A 22,447-nucleotide genomic window follows, 5' to 3' on the forward strand; every position below is an offset into this window, starting at 1 on the left:
GAGCTCACTCCCCCTAATGTATTGTGTGTGATGTAGAAGCAGAGGGCGGGCATAGACTGCTCAAGTCCTTTTAAACTATCTGTACAGTTCAGGCAGTTAGCAGTCCGCTGCTCCAGGACAGGACACTCCACAGGGACAGTGCAAGCTTTCCATTACTAGACCAGATGATGAATCTCTAAAATGAAAAGCCTGTGTTCGCCACTCATGGCAATGGAATGTATACTTTGTGTGTAAACCACTGGAGGATCAATTCCTTTCCTTTACATTCAGGTGTCAAGAAGTGACAAGGACAGTGAAAAGTCTGCCATGCTGCACTTTGTGATCACAGCCTGGTTTGTATGGAGCTGTGCCCTGGGCTGTCAGCTGTCATCAGATTGGAGACACCTTAGTGAGGGATGCCGAGCAGAGCTGGCACAGATAATAGTTTATGCCAAGGTGTTGGCGGTACACCAGGAAACACACAGTAGTATCTTCAGCAGTATATACAACTACCTGCCATGGCAGTATGAATCAGGGGACAGCACCTTCTTCTATTCTGCAGAGATTGAAATGCTCTGTGATCAGGGATGGGGCAGTATGCTGGAGGTACCTGCAGGATCCAGGCTTAACATCACTGGACTGGGATACTTTGACTGTCACTCATACACAGTAGTGCAGGGTCACTCTTACTTCTTCTTCCTCCGGTGAGTAGGATCATACCCCAACTTTTTTCTTTTTTTTTTTTTTTTGCTGGTGTAATAAACACTTTAAGATCGACTCAGAAATGCCAGTTCTGTTCAGCTGGTATAGTGGTCATTGCGTAGTGGGGACAAAGCTTACTGACAGCTGATGGAGTGCATGCATTTTAAAACAATTGTTTAAAGCTGAAGTTTATATTAATTATGTGCAGCAGGCTGCTGTAAAAGATATTTTCTGCTGTGCCTCTTCACGGCCACCGTATACTACCCTGAGTGGCTGTCTTCCAGCACTGTGAGAGTTAACAGCAGCTGCTGATACATAAAATAATGATGCCGTTCAAATACACCTCAACTATAGAAATTATTATAGATAAATATTATGCTAAAGCTGAACTGAGATAAGCAAATGATGGCTAAATATAAGAGGTATGTGCATTATTATTTGAATCTTTATGTGCTTTGTGTATTTCTTCCAGATCTGTGCAGTAATCTGGTGTAAAACTTTGCTTCTGTGCAGGAGCTTACTGTAATAAAGACTGTTCACTGCTGCTCTCTCTCCTTGTGTAGAGTAATTGGTCCTGTACCAGCCCCATCTTGTAATTTTCTGTAGTGGGTGGGCCTGCTGAGCCCCTCCCACAGTTTTTCTCTGCGAAGGCAGTATAATGATGATGTCCCTGCTATATTTACAAGGTAAAATCTGGGTTTACAAAGGAATTTGGTGCACACAAAGTGGATTTATATATATTTGAATAAGTGGTTTTGTGCCTGGAGTTCAGCTTTAAAACACAACTCCTGCTAATATTATAGATTTTGGTTGTTAATAGAATAGGGAAAGGATAGAACCATATTTGTATTGATATACATCCCCTTTGGGTGCAGTTGAGAAAGGTTAGAACCTCTGTCAGGTTTTATTGCTGTCTGTGTCTTCTTGTCCGGCCAAAACCTATTTGCCTTTCTTCTCATCAACTTAGGAGGACATCTCCCTAATGAGGGAACACACAGAATAAAACCTGATAGAAATGCTCTTTATCACTCTTTCTAGAACAAGAAAAAAAAAAAAACGTTTGCGCTGGAGTTTTGCTTTAATAACCTTAACTGGTAAATTATGTTCAGTAACTTCTGCTTGTCACTATTATATGTGTAAGATACAGCACCTGCTGATAGGGTTCGGAAGCCATATGGGGCCCTTGAATCACTATATTAGGACTTCAGTTTAGGAACTATAAGGCTTCATGTACACGAGCCTGCTCTGAACGCCGGGCACTGGGAAACGCAAATCGTTGCAAAAACGCAGTACTCTGTTTGCCGTGTTTTTACCACATTTTGCGTTTTACCGCAGTGGGCGGTCAAAATGTTCCTATCTTAAACGTGATTCTTTTGCGTTCAGGAGAGGGAGGTTTAACCTCACCTAAACGTGGCAGCTCTTAGGCTAGCCATACATTATACAATTTTGCTTTAGATTTACCAAAAACCATATAATATTGGGTCAAACCTAAACAACACTTTAAATTGTATCCAATTAGGCAGTCCCTTACACTACATAGTTGAAGGTAAATGTAAAGGAAATTGGACAGAAAATTGTAAGAAAATTGTATAGTGTATGGCCAGCCTTAAACTCTGCAGGAAGCCTATGTGTACATGAATACATAGGCTTTTATGGAGTTGAGTTTAGGAGCGTTGGCAAAAAAATGCTAAAAGCTCCTAAACTCAAGTTTAGCAGTTTGCTAATGTGCACGAAGCCTAAAGCTTAATGTACACGAGCCTACTCTGACCTCCGGCCACCGGGAAACGCAAACCATGTCGAAAACGTGGTACCGTGGTTGCCGCGTTTCGCCAAATTTTTACCGCCTTTTCCCTTGGTCAGTGGTCAAAACATTCCTATCCTGAACGCGATTCTTTCGCATTCAGGAGAGGGAGGTTTACCCTCACCTAAACACGGCAGCTCTTAACTACTTCAATACTGGGCACTTATACCCCCTTCCTGCCCAGGCCAGTTTTCAGCTTTCAGCGCTGTTGCACTTTGAATAACAATTGCACGGTCATACAACACTGTACCCATATGAAATTTTAATAATTTTTTTCACACTAATAGAGCTTTCTTTTGGTGGTATTTAATCACAACTGAGTTTTTTATTTTTTGGTAAATAAAACAAAAAACACCTGAAACTTTTGAAACCAAAATGCACTTTTCTTCATTTCTGTTATAACATTTTGCAAATAAATAACATTTCTTAATACATTTATGTCAAAATGTAATCTGATACATTTCTTTGGTGAAAATAATAATAATAATAATTGAATTTTGTATTTTTTTTTCAAATGTTTCTATAATTTTTTTATTTTTTATACAGAAACAATTGAGTACTGTCCGTGATACTTTTTTTATTTGCACTAACATACAATTTTGAGGACAAGCTTTCGGGGTATGTCCCCTTCTTCAAGGTCTAAGCAGTACTATCACCTCAAGCAAAATGGAAGATACTTTATTTTTTATTAAATTTTTTCTTTTTTTTACTATTTTATTTTTCAGCACACTGTGACCAAAGCAATACAATGTTACCATAATAACATTGAACTACTGTGGGCAAGTGATCAGGATATATATATATTTTTTTTATTTAACACGTTATGATGGATAATACCAATGTATTTCATTAATATTTGCAATCATTGTTACTGAATGAAACTGATTCATTCAGTCTTTTGTTGTGATTAGCTGTGATTGGGTAAAGCTGATCACATGAAACAGATGGGCTGTGATTGGCCCTGTCTGTATCATGTGACTGCCTTGACCAGTCACAGCGAACAACATAATTGTTTTCAATGGATGGCATGACATGATTGGTCACAATGGTCACATGACACTGGCAATAGGCTGGTGTAGTGATATGTCATTGGCTGTGTCCCGTGGACACAGCCAGTGACAGATTGCGCTGAGGCGTGGCCCTGTGGCCAAATAAGAGGCTTGTTTTGACAGGACGTCATATGACGTCCAATCACAATGGCGAGTGCCCCGCCCGGCCATCAATCTGCAATAGGCCAGGCGGGAAGGTGTTAAACTCTGCTAAAAGCCTAGGTGTACATGGACACAGAGGGGTTTTTAATTACTAAAGCTCGAGACTGCAAAATCAAGCTCACTTCTGCATAGAAACCAATCATCTTCCAGGTTTTAATGCCAAAGCTTAAGTGAACAAGCTGAGGTTAGAAGCTGATTGGCTACCATGCAAAGCTGCACCAGATTCTGAGTGCACCACTTTTAGTAAATCTCCCCCATAGGCTTTTATGGAGTTGAGCTTAGGAGCTTTGGCACAAAAAATGCCAAAAGCTCCTAAACTCGAGTTTAGCAGCTGCTCGTGTACATGAAGCCTAAGTTGTATTATACAGTCTCCTGACTAGATATGTTCACAGTTGCAGAATCCCAGTCCAAAAGCCATGTGTCACTCCAACTGTGCATGCCAGCTTATATACGGAGGGAGTCAAAAATGATCCGAACTCTGGTTATTTTAAAACTTCTGTCGGCCGCAGTTCAAGGCTATTGTCTCCCAAGTTTCTGCTGTGCAGGTATGAACGTGTTCCGTCAGTTCATTTGTAACTGCAGTACGAGCAAAAATAGATGCCCCACTTGTGATTTGCACTAAAGAAGAACAGCGTGGAGTGAACAATATCAGGAAAAAGGTTCAACAGTCAACAATGCTCGTTACAGTGAGATGCCTATTGAAGAACTGGAGCTGGAACTTCGGATTAAACGCAGAGGACTGCTATCCAAGGGTGCTGTGATCTTGCATGTCGGCACACTTCTGCCCACACTGATGACACTCTGCTAAAACTTTGTTTTGAGGTGTTAAAGCTTCCTCCCAATAGTCCTGATCCTGCTCCATTGAACTTTCACCTATCTGAAAGCAGCCCTACGAGGACAAAAATTCATGTCTGATGAAGAAGTGAAGAAAGCGTTGCATTAGTGGCTCGCAGCTCAGCCTACAACTTGTAGGTAATATGAAAGCTTGTTGGCAGATGAACAAACTGTATTGAAAAACAAGGCGATTGTGCTGACAAATTATGTATTTATCTTTTCTAAAAGTTACTTAAAACAGATTCTACAGCCAGAGTGCAGATAATTTTTGACTCACCCTCGTATTACTTTCCAGCCTATGTTAAGCTGGCCATAGATGGATCGAAATTTGACCAGTTCAGCAGGGACTGACTGAATTTCAATCCATGTGTGGCTTCTCCCACTCGTCAGAAGTCGATCCAATGATCTGAAGAACAGGGCTTGTTGGAAAATCTTTCTAAATTAGTGCTGCTGATTAGTGTATTTTGACAGTGGAGGAGCTCTGCTGTCCTAACACAATGGCACAGCGGGGAGGATTCCTCTATCCACTTTGACTGTGTGTGGAAGGGGGAATTCATCCTCTATGGCCAAGCCTTACAATAATTGACAGCAGCACCATGCTTGGGGGCTACACATAACAGTTCTGCATTTCTGTTCCCACAGGTTGTGTACACAGTCCCCACTGTATTATTTTTCATTATTTTTTGCATTTAACAACCACATGGTGTTGGTCCTACAACTGGTTGTATCAGCCCAGCTTATCACACTAAACAGGAATATCTTGCGAGATTGATTGAGCTTCAGTGTAAACAAAAAATCCTTCAACATCCAATAAGCCGGCCATAGATGGGTAGAATTTTGAACGAAAAGAATGTTCTAAGAAGGTTTGTTCATTTTTCATCATTAGTGGGTCAAATCAATGTTAATTTTTGACCGCAGTGATAAGAAAATTCAATGCAGCAGGATGGAAAACTTTTCTTCAATTAATGAATTTCTAAAAGTGTATATGGTTTTCATTCAGTAAATTTCATTCATTCCAAAATGAAATGCTAAAGCAAACAAAGTCTGTCCAGCAATGTTTGAATGTTCTGAGAATGTTCTGAGAATTTCCATATGAAGTTTCCTAAGACTTTAGCATTTAAAATTCTATCCATCTATGGTTAGATTTATAGATGTTTCTCACATGTCCTTTCTAGAGCAACAACTAAACACATCTATACATAAGGTGATCATTGGCTGATCTTGACAGGCAATGATGGCTATACCTGTGGACAATATTCTAAGACACCTCAGTTGGCAATATTGGAAGTTGTTTTTTGCTGGTTGCAATGTCAAGATTAATTTAGGGCACTCATTTAATCTAAGTGTAATTTTATATTTATGCATAACACAAATTGTCACAAAATTCTAAACCAGGTTAATACCAGTAAGAAATAAAAAAAAATGTACATGTAAGAGTCATGATTCTAGCACAGTAATATTTCTGTGAGCTTCAAATTGTCTACCTACAGGCTCCAATGATAGAAATCTGGCCCTACTAATAGCTGTTACACAGGAGTCGGTGGAAGAGCACAAAGGCATGCACACTTGTGAAATGAGAGCGTCCTGATTGAGCAGTCTCTCTGCTTGAGGGATCCATTGATAGAGATAAGTGCTACTTTGGAAAAACCTGTAAGTTACTTCAGGCATGGTTCCTGCGAGTGTGTAGAGCTTTCTGAGTATTGAGCTATTCACATCCTTTAAAACCCAACTCCAGGCTAATTGTTAAAAAAAATCTCCGAGTTCTAGAACCCTTACTAATAAAACGCTATGATAGAAGATTAAAAAATGATGTCCAGTAACAATAATTTTAATCCAAAGTTCTTGTCCTGTGCACATATGCAGCCTCTTCTTATTTTAAAAAATGTCAGGCTATAAATGCAGGAATGTCATGTCAATTGTGAGTAACATACTGATTTGTGATTAACAGAGAGGGTGATGTAGCATTATGCTCCCAACCTTGGTCTTTCATTTTAGTCACACCAAGTGGTTGTAAAGGATCAAGATTTTTTCAGCAGTGCTCCCAGGCTCCCCCTAATACTTACCTGAGCCTCACCGCAATCCAGCGATATGAGCCACAGCCTCGGCTGTCCCGGGTCTCTGCCTTCTCATTGGCTGAGACGGCAAGCAGGAGCCATTAGCTCCTGCTGCTGTCAATCACAGCCAGTCAGCCAATGGGGAGAGAGAGAGGGGCGGGGCCAAGCCACGGCTCTGTGTGTGAATGGACACACGGAGCAGCGGATGTCCCCATAGCAAACTACTTGTGCGGGGGCACCCAACAGGAGGGAGGGATCAGGAGAGCCTGTGGGGGACCCGAGAAGGAGAGGATCCAGGCTGCTCTATGCAAAACCACTGCACACAGTAGGTAAGTATAGACATGATTGATATTTTCCAAAAAAAATAAAAATGATCCTTTAGAATTGCTTTAAGGGTGTGTATGAGCATAGGAGGTTTCTTACAGGTACACCCAGGAGCAGTTACAGATGGCAGTTCAGTAAGGTTGTTGGGCTATTCCATAGACACATGTGACATATTCATGGCTCGAAGTGAAATGCCATTTTGTATGGTTGTCAGGGAACATGAGGCGCATACCCCAGAGGGAGGTGGTGACAAGGAACCTAAAGAGCAGGAGGTCTCAGGAGGAACAAGGTTGACAGTTTGAAAGATATTTTGAGACAAGTTTGGTGATGTAGCTCAGGGAAGAGTTGTGGATGGCTTTAAATATTGTTTGTAGTATTTTTCTTTTTCTTTGTTGGGCAAGGAGAAGCCAGTGGAGCAATTGGCAAAGAAGGGAAGCAGATACTGGGTGGTTAGTAGGGTGGATTAATCAGACAGCAGCATTCGTGATAGACTGAAGAGAGAGTTAGCCATTGTAAAGGTAGGTCAGTGAGGGGGGATTTGAAATAGTGAAAGTGAGAGATAACAAGAGAGTGAATAAAGTTCTTGGTGGTGTCAATGGTTAAGAGGGAGAGTATTTTGGATATGTTACGGAGGTGAAGACGGCAAGATTTAGATAGTGATTGGATGTGGGGACTGAAGGAAAGGACAGAGTCCATGATTACACCTAGCACCCTGGTATGTGTCAAGGTCCTACCTTTCCTCAGACCTTGTGCTGCTCCATGTGCTGGCATCCATCTTAGGTGTCTGCAGAGCATTGTGGGATCCTTTATGCTTTCAGCCTTCTGCGGCTCTTCCCCCAGGAGGTGGCGGCTTATCACATATAAATCTACTGTTTGTGGCTGTCCATTGCATTCGTGTCCTGTCTGTTGCACAACAGCAAGCTTCTGTTTAGCTACTCATTGCTTTCCTAGATACCGACTTGGCTTTGGCTAAGACTCCTTCTGGCTTCTGACCCCGGCTCTGGTGACCATTCTTCCTGGCTCTTGACCCCGGCTTTGGCTGCGATTTCCGCTGTTGGACTTGCATAGATTCTTGTCTTATTTTTATATTACTAAACCTACCTTTTAATTGCACCTCCTTGTGTGTCTGGCTCCTCGCTCCCTGACAGTATGAGAGGAGATACTGATATTTGTTGTATTGATCTTGTTGGAAAAGTCAAGGTAGGGGACATGGGAGTGAGGAACAATTTCAGATTCAGTTTTGAAAAGATTGAGTTTTAGAGAATGGTATTGCATCCATACTGATATGTCAGTTTGTAAGTAATGCGTGAGGAGACTGAAGTGGAGAACTGAGGAGAAGAAAGATAGATTTGGGTGTTGTTAGCTTAAAGATGTATTGGAAGCCATTGGAGGAAATCAACTGGCCAAATGAGGAGGTGTGACTAGAAAGGGTCCAATGACAGAAAATTGGGGGACCCATGTAGAAAGAGGAAGAAGAGTAGAGGAGAAAGAGTTGTAGGCAATACTAAGGGTAAGCCGTGAAGAAACATGAAAGAGTAGAGTCTTGGAGGCCAAAACCGTACATTTTTTAGAGGAGGAGAAGGGAGTTAACTGTATCAAAGGCAGCAGAAAGATCTAATAGTATGAGCAGAGCAGTCATCATTGGTTTTAGAATATGAATGGTTTTATGAATGTATGAATCCAGCAGTTTAAATGGTAACCACCTAATGATTTTTTTTTAATCTTATGCACTATGGATGTTCATCTCGGGAAGTGGTCTTACAGATTTGCCTTGATCAAGTAATGATTGCCATGTCTATGATTACTCATACTATTTTTTTGTTTTGTTTTTCGATGGTTTAGTCCATTTACTGTTTTACATCTTCTTTGGTGACAATGATTTTCCTTCAGGATAAAGATGTTCCTGGGGTAGACTGCTCAGTGTATACACAGTGTAAGCTCTGCTTCAGGCCCAGTAGTGCTGTACAATGTTGTGTTTGTTGTACCTCTTATCCCACTGTAGGTCTACCCGACACTATTGGCAGTCAATAAGCATACATAACCCCCACAGTGTTAGTAGTTTCCAGAGACAGTGTCATTTTTGCCTAAGCTTTCACTCACATAAAGAGACAGCAAATTGACATATTATAAAACATCCACTTAGATATCAGCTTTTAGCAGTTTATTGGTGACAATATATCTATATATATATATATATTTGATATTGCTCACCTAATTCTGAAAAGCTTTTTACCTAACTCTTATGCTGACCTTCTGAAGTTTTTTTATTTCACTGGCACAGAGCAGGTGTGTCAAAGTGCAATCAAAAGTCCTGATGTGTATCACATGAATAATTCCCTTTAGGCCTCTTTCACACGGGTGTATGTCCATTTTTCATCTGTCTGTTTGTTTATGAAAAACGGACACCCATGTATTTCTATGGACTAGCAGATGTAAACAGATTATCATTCGTTAATATCCATTTTTTTGAACGGAAGAAAACCCTATTTTTCTTCTGTAAAAAAACATGGACGAAACTGATGAAAATGGACGAAACCAGATGAAAAACAGATGTAAACAGATGTACAAGGATGAAAAACGCATGTAAACAGATGTTAACGGATGAAAAATGGATGAAAAAACTGATGTAAACTGATGAAAAACGGATGTAAACTGATTTGTTTTTTCTTTGAAAAAATGTGACTGAACTGATGAAAAAAACAGAACGCCCATGTGAAAGGGCCCTTAATCGCTTAAGGACCGCCCTATAGCAGATCTACTGCCACAGGGCGGCACCTGTGTGCAGAATCACGTATAAATACGTGATTTCGCATTTCCGGGTAGGGGGCGCACGCGTGCAATTCGTATGTCAATCACTGGGTCCCGAACAGTAATTACCCGCCGGCACCCAGTTATTACCGAGCATCTCCGACGGAGAAGAAGATTGTTTTTTTTTTACAAACAATCTTCCTCCCTGTCAGCTCGAGCACACTGCTCGGGATAGCTGTGCACAGTACATCCTTCCCAGTCAATGTGCTAGAACACCTAGTAAAACACTCCCAGCACACAGTTAACCCTTTTATTGCCCCTCACATTATGCCCCTCCTGCCCCGTGCCATTAGTACAGTGTCTGCTTTTTTTTAGCACTGATTACTGTATTGGTGTCACTGAGGTGTCAGTGACACCAAGTTAGTTCCCCACCAGTGTCAGAATGTCTGCCGCAGTCCCGCTGAAAGTTGCTGATTGCCACCATAACTGGTAGAGAAAAAAAATCCTATTATCTATACTGCTATTTGGAAACGCTATAACTTTAAACCAATTAATTTACATGTATTGGGATTTTTTTTAGCAAAGACATGGAGCAGAATACATTTTGGCCTAAATGTATGATGAAATTGGATTTTTAAAATTTTTTTACTGGACACATTTGATAGCAAAAAGTCCAAAATATTGTTTTTTTCTCAAAATTGATGGTATTTTTTTGCTTATAGTGCAAAAAATAAAAAATGCAGAGGTGATCAAATATCACCGAAAGAAAGCTCAATTTGTGGGAAAAAAGGACGTAAATTTCATTTGGGTGCAGTGTTGCATGACCGCGCAATTGTCAGTTAAAGTAACGCAGCGCCGTAATGCAAAAAATTACCTGGTCATGAAGGAGGGTAAATCCTCTGGAGGGCAAGTGGTTAAAGTAAACCTGTTTTGAGTATAGTATAGGTGGTGTAATTCCTGATATTTGGTCAAATGCATCACAGCTGCTGTGTTTATATTACTGCAGCACTGGGGATCTTTTCTGGCAACCCTTGCTACATGTCTGGAAAAGGGTCTAGTTTGAATTTCAAAGGGAACCCCATGCCATCTTGTTTCTGTTTTTAGAAAGGAGCGTATACAACCCCATCCCCCCCCCCAAAAAAAACAGCGTGGGGTGGTGACAAAGCCTCCTCCCCTGCAAAGCACCTTGTCCAGTGTTATTGGACAACAGACTCTTCCCTACGTACTGTCCCCCAGAAAGGATTTGGGATTCATGGGGTGTCTTATAAAGGAACTTTTAAGCCCATTTTATAATGTTGGGACACCAGATATTTACCCCTTCCCAGGGGAGTGAGTACAGTGATACAGTAATAACCCTTATTACTCACTTTCACAAAAACAAAATTACATAAACACACAAACATCTTAGAAGAAGTGCTTTAAATACATTACAAATAAAACCATTATTAAACAATTAAAACTAATGTCCCCTGATGAAAATCCATCATCAAGCAGGTTTTCCAATTGTTTAAATTCATGGTCATTCACAGTGTCTAGCAATGTAAATTTTCATCAATCATAACAGCACACACCTACTGGTATTAACCTGCTGCACTCCCATCACACTATAAACACCGCAGTGGGGATCCCTGGTGACTTCCTTAAACCAATATGGTCATTTGGTCAATGATGTCTCCAAGGATCCCTAGTTTTGTGTTAACATTACAGCAGCAGCAGCAGCAAGGGCTTGGCTGGGCAAAGGGCCACAATAGCTTGGCAGGTCTGCAAATGGCCTGGGTTAACCTTGAGCACAGACCTGACCCAAACCCAAATTTAATATCTAGTTATTATGCTAATTACACTAACAATAAAGGTGATGTTATAATACAGCATATTTCACAACCATTTTTAATGTTTTTCTATATTGTAGAATGGATGAGAATTACAGTCTGCTTCCACATGGAGTGAACTTCCAGGATGCCATTTTTGCAGATACTCAAGACAACTGGAGGTTGTTTTCTAGTCTTTTCCAGTACTCCAACTGTTCTCAAGGACAACAATTCATGGATGAACTGGAAAGCCAAGAAGACAGTAGGGTAAGCAGTAATTATTATTTTTTTTTTATATAAAAAGACTGACCTTACCAAACAATGCAACAGCTTTTTTTTTCTTAAGCCTGGCACACACAATGAGAATATCAGACGAATGACCGTCTATTATTTTTGCATGTTAGTCATATAAAAAATGAAGAGGATATTAAAGTTATGAAAATTCTCGTCTGACAGAATACAACTTCGGAAGTGATGTCATGTGATGTGTTGTATTGTATTGTAATGTATTGTTTCGTTTATGAGTATGCATGGTCTTTCCGATTTTTTTTTCCAGATGAATACTGTATTGATTAAACAAAAATTGTATGATCTGGTATTGTACAAAAACATTTTTCATGTTTGTCCATTCTAATAATTTTGGATAAAAGCTCTGTACTAACAATCGTTTTATCGTTCGATTTTCTGATCGCGTGTACTAGACTTTAAACACCCAAAGCCTTTGTGATTTCTCTGTTTACCCTTTTAATGGGTACAAAGTAAAAAGAGCATTTTTTTTGGAAGAATGGCAGTGATCTGTAAATTGTAGTGATTAATATTTATACAACAGCAATATTGAGTATTCTTTGCAACTGCAGAACCAGATTGTATTTGATTGTGAATGGACCATTATGTCACGTCTAGTGTTGTTGTTTTACTATCAATGATTGAGTGGTGTACAGCAAGTTCTAGGAAAATAAAAACGTTCTGCAAAATATTCCTTTCAGGTAAAGCCAGAGTCTGTCCCCTTCTGACCCTGCCTGTCAAGCTATTTCCTATTCTCCATCTCTAGCATTTATTCTGACTTCCTCCACTTTGCCCTCTAGTCTGATCTGCCATCCTCCCTGAAATATTAAACTGTAAAAATGACTTCCATGGAAGATGGTATGTGGGAGTGCCAGTGGTTTCTTGTTTATGTTAATTATAATCAGTATTTTTCTTTTTCCTGTCTCTAATCTCCCATTTTTTGACCCTTTATGTTGCCTCCCATTTATCTGCATTTTTTTTGTACTATCCCAATTGCTTGTACAGTATATGTTTACTTTGATATAATTGCAAAGTCTTAAAATAAATGAGCTTTTTTTTAAGTATTTTATTCAAACATGGCTGACTTATTTGGAGGTGCTGGGTACACTGTTGGTGTATAGAACTTCCCCAGAACTGTCATTTTCTGCTCATGTAATTGGCTTGCTGCTGTTCCAAGCTGTGTTTTTCTCAACATAACACTGGGACTGATTATTTGACTACAGCAGGATGACCAGTCCATTCAGGGATTAGGAGGTGGACGTAGACGTTGAGAAGAATACACATGTGAACTTCAATACAAATGGCAGTTGGTAGGACTCTGCAATTAACTTTGTTAAAGTTCTTGTAATGTATGGGACTTACCAGGGGAGCATTCTTATTTCTCAGCAAAGAGGAATTACACATCATGTAAGCTATAATGTCCCATAGGATAGATGCACCAGATCTTGTCAGTCAGTCTTTTCAATGCAGGTGGAAGGATTGGCCAAGGGTCTTCATTTAATGCCACCCAGGGGTGTGAAGAAATCTTAAACTATACTAAACATATTCAGTAAAATGAATTTTGTAATTGAAAAGGTTCAAATGATTTAAATACTTAACTTTTTTGCCCGCTGGGGTATAGAGTAACAAGTAAACGATGACAAGGATTGCCTATACATTAGCATACAACAGTATCTGCACACATCTGTTTGTGATTTTAACTGTAGACTTCAATAGATCTGAGAATATTCTGCTAAAAACTGGGGAGAGTTGTATTATTAGCAGGTGACTGTGTTTATAATGCATCTAAATGATAAATACTAGTACAGTTTTGTCTGGCTGATAAATCAAGAGCAGGTCCGGCATGTAACATAATACATTTGGATTTGAAAGCATTCTTTGACATAGACAGATATTTTGCAGTAGTCCATGCTGTACACACACATGTTAAATTATAATATAGCCCGTGTTATAGCCTCAGGGAGGCTAAACCTCAAGTTAGTAGAGACAAGAAAATACTTGTTACTTTTTTTATCTGTAATTCTCTTCAAATTTGTTTTTGTAGGCAGTATCATTTTGTTTGGCAACATTTAGATTTTTGCGGAAACGAAAGAGAATATATTCACATAAATGTATTACTGGTGTTTCAGGATATCCATAAATGGGCAGATATCTCCCTGACAATGCTGGGAGGAAAGACATCTACTTGTCATGGAGTTGTCAGAGTGCCCAGGCCCGTGCCCGTGTCACTTGCCAGCTGGTATCGGTGGTGTAAGCAATGTATTTTAAGCATTTACTCTTCTCCAAAATGTTGAATAATTTTCCTATGTGATTACAAGTACCTCTTCACATCATGTTTCCTTCTTGAGTTTCAAAAAAGTCCTAATTATCTCAATTAATTAAAATCGAAAAAGTGTTACGTTTGATATAACATGTACAACACCTTAACTGGCTAGAACTTTAATTATACATTTTTCTTGCTGTAATCGCTAACTCACAGTGTGTGGACATGGATCAGCAATTTGTCAGAGATGTGATATTTCTAATAAAAGCCAGTTGCCAGAAGCATCCTCTCAAGTCCCATCCCAAGCTCCCAACCAGCTCAAATTACCAAACCCTTCATTCATTTCATGAGCTGACCCCCCCAGATCCAACGTCATTGCTTGTGCTCTGATCCCCTGCAGACCCCACCTTCCCCTCCTGACTTAATACTGAGATATTCTGTGTTGTAGCTCCTTTTCTTTAAGCCATTCCTACCTTATATCTCTTTTACTGCAAGCAAGAAACTGCAATACCAAACTAGAAAAGCTACAATTTCTGGGGAAATTGTGTGAAGTGTTCTTGCCTCCACCAGTAGTCTACAACTGGAGTGGGCGGAGTAACTGGGTGGAGTGGCTTGAGTAACTGTTGTGTGGTTGGAGTGGCTGGAGTAACTGTGAAACGGTTGGACTGGGCAGAGTAACTTTATGGAGTGGGCAGAGTAACTGTGTGGAGTGTTTGGAGTGAGTAAAGATAGTAAACATTACACTAACCAATTGATTGATCAAATTTAAAAAGTGCACATGGCAAGCTTGATAGCTCACACTCTAGCTTTTGACACTCTGCTGCCTGCTCACACACCTGTGTTTTTATGGCAACTCACTCTACAGCAAGGGCAGAGAAGAGCAGGTAAAAACAAACTGCTCCAACTTGCTCACTTCACTGGCAGTTGCCATTTTCAAACGGTTGTAGTTAAAAAATTATAAATCCTACACCAAAGAGCTTTATATTGTGAGAATCACAAGACCCAGACCTACATTTTGATGCATAGTATGTCTCTGAAATATTAAAAATTAAGGCACAGTCGCAGTTTAGAAATTGCCCTTCAAATTTGAGGTGGCTAGAGTGGAGTTTCAATGAATGTCAATGGGCGGCGTGAGTTGCAAACAAATGGTCATATTGTGAAAACTATCTGGACTATGGCTTAGCCGTGGACATTTTTAGTGGCAGCAGGGATAGCTGAACGTTTTGATATAAGATTTGTGTAGGTGGGCTTGAAAATGAGGGAGTGATGGCAGTTTAGAAATCATGTCCTGATTTTTCAGCTCACACTCTAGACTCGTGAACCAATTGGCAAAACATTCCACAAAGTAATAGCACACCAATCGGGAACAATCCGCATGTTTCGGTATATTACTGTCTATGTAGTGTAAAAACTGTGGGAGGAGTTAGGGTGGTAAATTTGGCTATATTAATAAGAATATATATGTAAGCAGGGGCAGACTGACAACTCATGGGGCCCCCGGGCAATAGGGGATCATGGGGCCCCTGTGTCCTTGCCCAAACTCAAACAAGCCTATGAAAAAGGTACCAGGGGCATCTCATGGGGCCCCCTGCTGACCCCAGGCCCTCGGGCAGTGCCCGAGTTTGCAAATGGTCGGTCCGCCCCTGTATGTGAGATAACAGTAAGTGGTCTTGCCATGCAAGAACACTTAAATATACTGAGAGCCAAGATGTTTGTATCAGAATGGCAGCACTGGTAGACTGAGCCTTGATTTCAAAAGAGCCTGGTGTAGCAGGCTATGGTGTCCTTTTATGAAACAAAGATCAGCAGCGATCCTAAGGACCGTTGTTGATCTCCGATCATTAGTGGTTTAGGAAACAGAGGTGATCAGTGGAGAACATGTTCTCCGCTGATCATCTCAGCACACAGACCACCAGTGTATGAAGGAGCAATGTCAGCCCTTCACTGGTGATCTGTGTTCTCCCTCCAGATTCTCCAGCCCAGAGGTGGAGAATTGTGGGAACCGCAAACGAAGCAGAGGCAATTTACTGCTCCTTGATAAACGGAGTTTGACTGATCTCTTATTGTAATCTCTTGAGATCATAGTAACAGCAACTATTTTCCAGCGTTTGTAGATCACTTCTCTCCTCATTCGGAGAACTGATCTACACCGCTTCATAAAAAGGCATTCACAGGAGAACTCTCTCCTCTGAGAATGCCGGAGAATTGAGCAGCGGTCATTTACCACTGCATGATAAAAGGACACCTATGTTCCTACACCATTTACAGGTCCCATGCGTCTGCTATTTACCAAGCGTATTCAGATTTTTGCTGTGTCTGAGAGTATTAGTTAATGGGTATGGGCTGCTATTCAAGTCCGGACACTTTCCTTCTCTTCCATTCCAGGCCAATTTTCAGCTTTCAGCACTGTCACACTTTGAATGACAATTGCACAGTCATGCAACACTGTACCCAAATGAAATGTTTAGTATTTTTTTTGAGACAGATAAAGCTTTCTTTTGGTGGTATTTGTTCACCACTGGGATTTTTTGGTTTTGCTATGTAAATGAAAAAAGACCAAAAAAATTGGAAAAAAAAAAGTGTTTTTTAATAAAATTTTGCAAATAAATAATCTTTCTTCATAAATCTTGGCCAAAATATATTCAGCTACCTTTTTGGTAAAAAAAAAAATAACCCAAATCAGTTTATAAAAAAATTATTATAATTTTTACATTTTCATTTTATTTTTTATATTATCATTTATGCATTTTTTTTTTTATTTTACATACTGTCACCCTATCAGTGCAGTGTCACAATAGTAACACTGTAATACTTGTGCGGAGGGGATAAAGATTTGTTTTTTACACTGATTGCTTTTACAGCCATAAAGGCTGTAAAAGCAATAATTTCTCCTTCTCTCTGGCTGTATTCCTGCAGCCATTGAGAAATACTGTGAGAGCTGTAATTGGCCACAGTTTATCACAAGGTACAAGGCTGTTGTGAATGGCCTTGTACCATGAGACCACTGGGTTCATTCACAGAATTCACAAGTAGTAAACAATGATGTCAGGATGTACATCTTGTTTGCTACTGTTCATGTGATCACTGACTGGCCAATCACTGATCACCTGAATTGGGATCTCACACAGTGGTTCCATACAGCCATCTGTGTTCTGTTGTGTCCTGTGGACACAGCGGGCACAGATCGCGGCAGTGCGTGCTCTCAGAGAGAGTGCACAGGCAATGGATGTGGGGGGACATTTAGAAATATCCCCCCGCTTTGGCAGCGCTCCCATCCGGCCATTTATTGGCATGGGCCGGACGGGAAGAGGTTAAATAAAATAGGCTCGCTGTAATTTAAATTGTAAGTTCAGCTTTACAAAAAACGCACACTAAGCTGTGCAATATGGGTATAGTAGTAGAGTGTGCTCAACCTACCTACCAGTCAGGGCTCCCTTTCTGTTTATGCCACGGATGGAGCAGCTGTCAGGATCAGTGCCCCTAGTGCTACGGGAGGGAGTGCCATTCTGTTCTTTCAGACGCACATGTGCAGTATCACTCTCTGGTTGCAGTCACTGAGCTCATCTTAGGCAACAGGATAGAGTACGCACTGCGCATGCGCCGCCCAGAAGGACAGGTCATGCTCCCTCCAGTGGCATTTTGGGGCCATGGTCCTAGCTAGACATGCGCAGAATAAAAATATTTGTTTTGTTTCTAATCAATGCATTTAGTCTAGTTTTGTTTATTCGTTTTAAGCCGGATTTGAATTTTTCTGATGGATTCAAAGTTTTTGAAAATATTGAATCGATTCGAATTCGTTGTGAAGAATAGCTGGTTCCATTCTATTCAAAATTCAATTTTCGGAAGATGGCTATATTTTTTCTCTTTTATTCTATTTATTCTGTTCTTATCTATTCTATTTTTTTCTAATCTATTCTATTCTGTTGTATTCTATTCTTTTATGTTCTATTCTATTCCTGTATTTTCTATTCTAGTCTGTTATTTTCTGTTCTATTCTGTTTTATTCTATTCTTTTCAAGATTGTAATTTCAGAAGATGACCATATTCTTTCTTTTTATTTCTATTGTATTCGATTCAAAATTCTAATTTTGAAAGACGGCTATATTCTATTCTATTCTATTCTATTCAAAATTTGAATTTCAGAAGATGGATATATGCTTTCTATGCCATTCTATTCTATTCTATTTTTTCTTTTTTATTCTAATCCTTTATTTTCTAATCTATTATATTCTTTTATTTATTATTTTATTTTCAAAATTCGAATTTCAGAAGACAGCTATATTCTAATACTAATACACAGTCTTTGAAGGAGATCAGCAGTAGTCAGCAACATGTTTACATTTCAAATTTGATTTCGAATTCGATTTCGCTTTCAAATTCTAATAAATTGTTATTTCAGATGAATTAGACATTAACCTGACTTGCTTCTCCTTTGTTTAAACACATTGGGGTAGATTTACTAAAACTGGTGCACACAGAATCTGGTGCAGCTGTGCATGGTAGCCAATCAGCTTCTAACTTCAGCTTGTTCAATTAAGCTTTGACAGTAAAACCTGGAATCTGATTGGTTTCTATGCAGAAGTGAGCCTGATTTTGCACTCTCCAGCTTTCATAAATAAACCATTCAAATGAATGGAAATAAGTTTTTTTGTTTTGATTTTTTTGCTTGAACTGGGGGAGTTGGAAGTGACCAGGGACGTTGACCTCTCCATTTACAGGCATGGGAATTTTTCTGCATGACCTCTAAATGCCAGAGAATATATTGCAGAGAAAATCTCACCCACATAAATGGAAGAGCCTGGGATCTGTGTTTGTGCCATTAGATTCTAGATGGAAAATGTGCTTTAAAAAGTCAATGGCAACTGTAATCAAATACAAATGAACAACTTACTAATTTTACAATCACAGCGGCTGTGTGCTATTTCCTTTGTGTTTTGTATTATGAAATGTTTTTACAGCCACATATCTGATGAAAAGGTCAGCGTGACTGTGTAGGAATAATCAGCAATGCCAATACTACACATATGTAATATTTTAACTATCAGTGTTGCACAGATACACATATTTGTATAAATGCAATTATTTGCAGAGCTTAGAAATACACAAATAGTAAACAACAACACCCGTGACAAGTGTGTTAATCAGAAAAAAATAAATAATTATATATATATATATATATATATATATATATATATATATAAAAATATAAAAACAGTCCAACAATTTCAAATATTTAAGGACTATCTTCTCGTCTGTATTATTACATCTTCAAATGGTTTCCACATTAAGTGGCTTGAATAACAATGCACACTCACCAGACACAGTTGCTGTATAAATAAATAGAACAGCAAACAACGCTTTGTTGGAGAATGAAGCTCTTTTCCAAGGAAAGGTGCTCCAAACCAATCAATCTCTCTCCACCACTCTCTTAGCCCATTGAGACCACAAAAGACCATCAACAATGAAAAAGGTCTTATAGTGTAGTCATTTTATTAAAAATGGATATCCAAAACCAATAGCTTTATGAACCGCTTCCCGTCTGCCTTATAGCAGAAATACTGCTACACAGCGGCATGGGTGCACAAAATCATGTGTATATATATGTGATTTTGCAGTTCACACGCGAGCCCCCTACCCACACCGCCATTCGCAGCCTTGGCTTTCAATCATCGGGTCCTACCCGGTGATTACTCGCCGGCCCCCGGTGATCGGTATTTTATATCACCCGGTGATAAAAAATACAGATCTCTCCCCTTTCAGCTCCTGCACAATGCTTTGTATGGCTCTGCATAACATAACGTCCATCGTCATTTTCGGGACGCGGTGACATCATTTCCGGCGCCCGCGCCATATTGGGACTCCATGAAGCCACATGTCATGAGGACAACTGAGGATGTTTGCTGTTACCTGCTAACATGTGAGTGGGTATTTTAATCTTTATTCAAATAAAATTGACAATATTGCACTATGGAGTTTGTTTCCCTTGTGTCTCTGAGTGGACCCTAGAGGTGTTGCCGGAGCGGTGGAGTGCAGGAGGAGTTCTGGATAAAGCTGCTGTCATTCCGGTTATATTGAGGGGATCTGCAGGAGATTGTCTGAATACTAGTAGAAAACGCTGATTGGCCCTTGAGGTCATTTCAAGGAGGTGAGGGGGCACTCAGACCATTTTGGGATTTGTTTGGCACGCATGACACATCCACGTGTAAGAAGATTTTTTTCACCTGTGTGCTTAAAGTGGACTGATTCATCACCCTTTAGTCACCTATTAAGTGCGTGGCACTTTGGCACCTTGACATCAGTATTTGTCATTTGATGTTATATATATTTACTTAGGGGGTCATTCACCCATGCAGTTTGGACTTATTTGTTTTTGTATGTGTTTTTAGTGCTGGCTGTGTATTAGTAGCGCTGCACCATTTATATATTTTATTTTGGATTAAAGTACAGTATCAGTGCTTTTTTATTAGGACTGATCACTGTATTGGTGTCACTGGGGATGTCAGTGACACCAAGTCAGTTCCCCCCAGTGTCAGAATGCCCGCCGCAGTCCCGCTATAAGTCGCTGATCGCCGCTATTACTAGTAAAAAAAAATAATTCAAAATTCCAGTATATATACCGCCATTTGTAGACGCTATAACTTTCAAGTAAAAACCAATTCATTTACACAAATTTTTTTTAGCAAAGATATATGTAGCAGAATACATTTTGTCCTAAATTTATGATGAAATTTGTTTTTTTCCCCATTTTTTATTGGACATGTTTAATAGCAAAAAGTAAAAAATATAGGTTTTTTTTCTCAAAATTGTCTTTTTTTGTTTATAGCACAAAAAATAAAAAATGTACAGGCGATCAAATACCTCCAAAAGAAAGCTCAATTTGTGGGGGAAAAAGGGGCTTAAATTTCATTTTAGTGCAGCGTTGTCAGTTAAAGTAACGCAGTGCCGTAATGCAAAAAAATGGCCTTTTTAGGAAGGGGGGTAAATCTTCTGGAGGGCAAGTGGTTAAGGCAGCTCCATGGACATAGGTGAGCAAACCCAAGGGTACACCATTAGTAAGCTTGTTTTACAAATATAAAGTTCCAACCACCAACTGACTTGCGCTCTATAACTCCCCCGTGGCGTGTTATCATTTTCCAGTCTACAGTAACGTAGAGCCGTAACACAAAAAACGGCCTGGTCAAGAAGGGGAGTAAATCCGCTGAAGGTTGAGTGGTTAAAACATCTGACTAAAAGGTATTCACTTATATGTTTAGCCGCCAATCTCGCATGAGAGTGGCGGCAGGACCTCTGGCGTATACAATCTCTCTGCAGCTGTTTTGCACGAACGAGCATCTTTAGGAGCATACATATTTGTATGCCCCATTTCGTCAAAGTGCAAACTTCAACACTTTGGGGTTGATTTGCTAAAGGCAAAAAGACTGTGCACTTTGCAAGTGCAGTCGCTGTAGAGCTTAGTGAATGAGGGGAGGCTCTGCTGACGTCCATCATCCAACCATATGCAAGCAAAAATACTATTTTATTTTTCTTGCATGTGATTAGGTATTGTTTGTAAAGTGAAGCTTCACCTCATTTACTAAGCTCTGTGGGCAGCACAGTGGCTAAATGGTTAGCGCTTCTGCATGGCAGTACTAGGGTTGTTGGTTTGACCATGGAACCGCCTGCGTGGAGATTGCATGTTCTCCCTGTGCCTGTGTGGGTTTCCTCCGGATACTCTGGTTTCCTTCTACACTCCTAAGACACGCTGGTGGGTTAATCACTTAGATTGTAAGCTCCAAGAAGCAGGGCCCTCCTAACCCTCTTGTATTGAACTGTATTGTTGCTGTATTGTCTCCCTTTATATTGTAAAGTGCTGAGCAAACTGTTGGCGCTATATAAATCCTGTATAATAATAATAATTATTGGATCCTGTCTAAATTAGCTCTAGTATGTGTATGTATGAATGTAAGTTAGAGACCTTAGATTGTACTTCCCTTGAGGGTTAGGGACTGATGCGAATGTACAATATGTATGTACACGTTGCATAAATTGATGACGCTATATAAGTACCTGTAATAAATAATAATAACTCCAAAATGCACAGTCTAGTTTCCTTTAGTAAATCCACCCCTTTGTATACAAAAATTGCATCTCATATAGGGATTTGTGAATTTTCTGCTTCTTGGCACATATAAAATCCAAGCCCGAGGTCCTCAACAACAATTCTTCACATATGCAATTGGCAGCTAGAATAGCCGAGTGTCTTTTGTGGCGTATGTTGGGTGGGCTGGGTTGCACATCCCCATTATCGTGCATAGGGTAGTAGAACAACACTTGACGTTTACTACTGTTACACCAGTGTTGCCTTTAAGAGTATCAATTTTATGACTTTGCTTTTAAGGTAATTGTGTCCATTTCCTCTTGTATTCTTTGTATCCCACCATGAACACAGGGCGGTGACT

The 22,447-nt window shown here is 39.8% G+C and overlaps 1 protein-coding gene across 1 annotated transcript in view; it reads left to right on the forward strand.

Annotated features, from left to right (window-relative positions):
- The first annotated feature begins 95 nt into the window (after positions 1–95).
- CCDC3 (coiled-coil domain containing 3) overlaps positions 96–22,447 on the forward strand; it is a 75,619-nt gene continuing 53,267 nt past the window's right edge. The window contains exons 1-2 of the mRNA XM_089686255.1: positions 96–683; positions 11,563–11,728. Of these exons, the coding sequence (XP_089542381.1) occupies positions 307–683; positions 11,563–11,728 (543 nt within the window). The 5' untranslated portion in view covers positions 96–306. The remainder of the gene's footprint in view (positions 684–11,562; positions 11,729–22,447) is intronic.

Source organism: Staurois parvus, unplaced genomic scaffold, assembly GCF_062004578.1.
Source record: "Staurois parvus isolate SC_StPar_1 unplaced genomic scaffold, SC_StPar_1.0 ptg000019l, whole genome shotgun sequence".
Taxonomy (NCBI): domain Eukaryota; kingdom Metazoa; phylum Chordata; class Amphibia; order Anura; family Ranidae; genus Staurois; species Staurois parvus.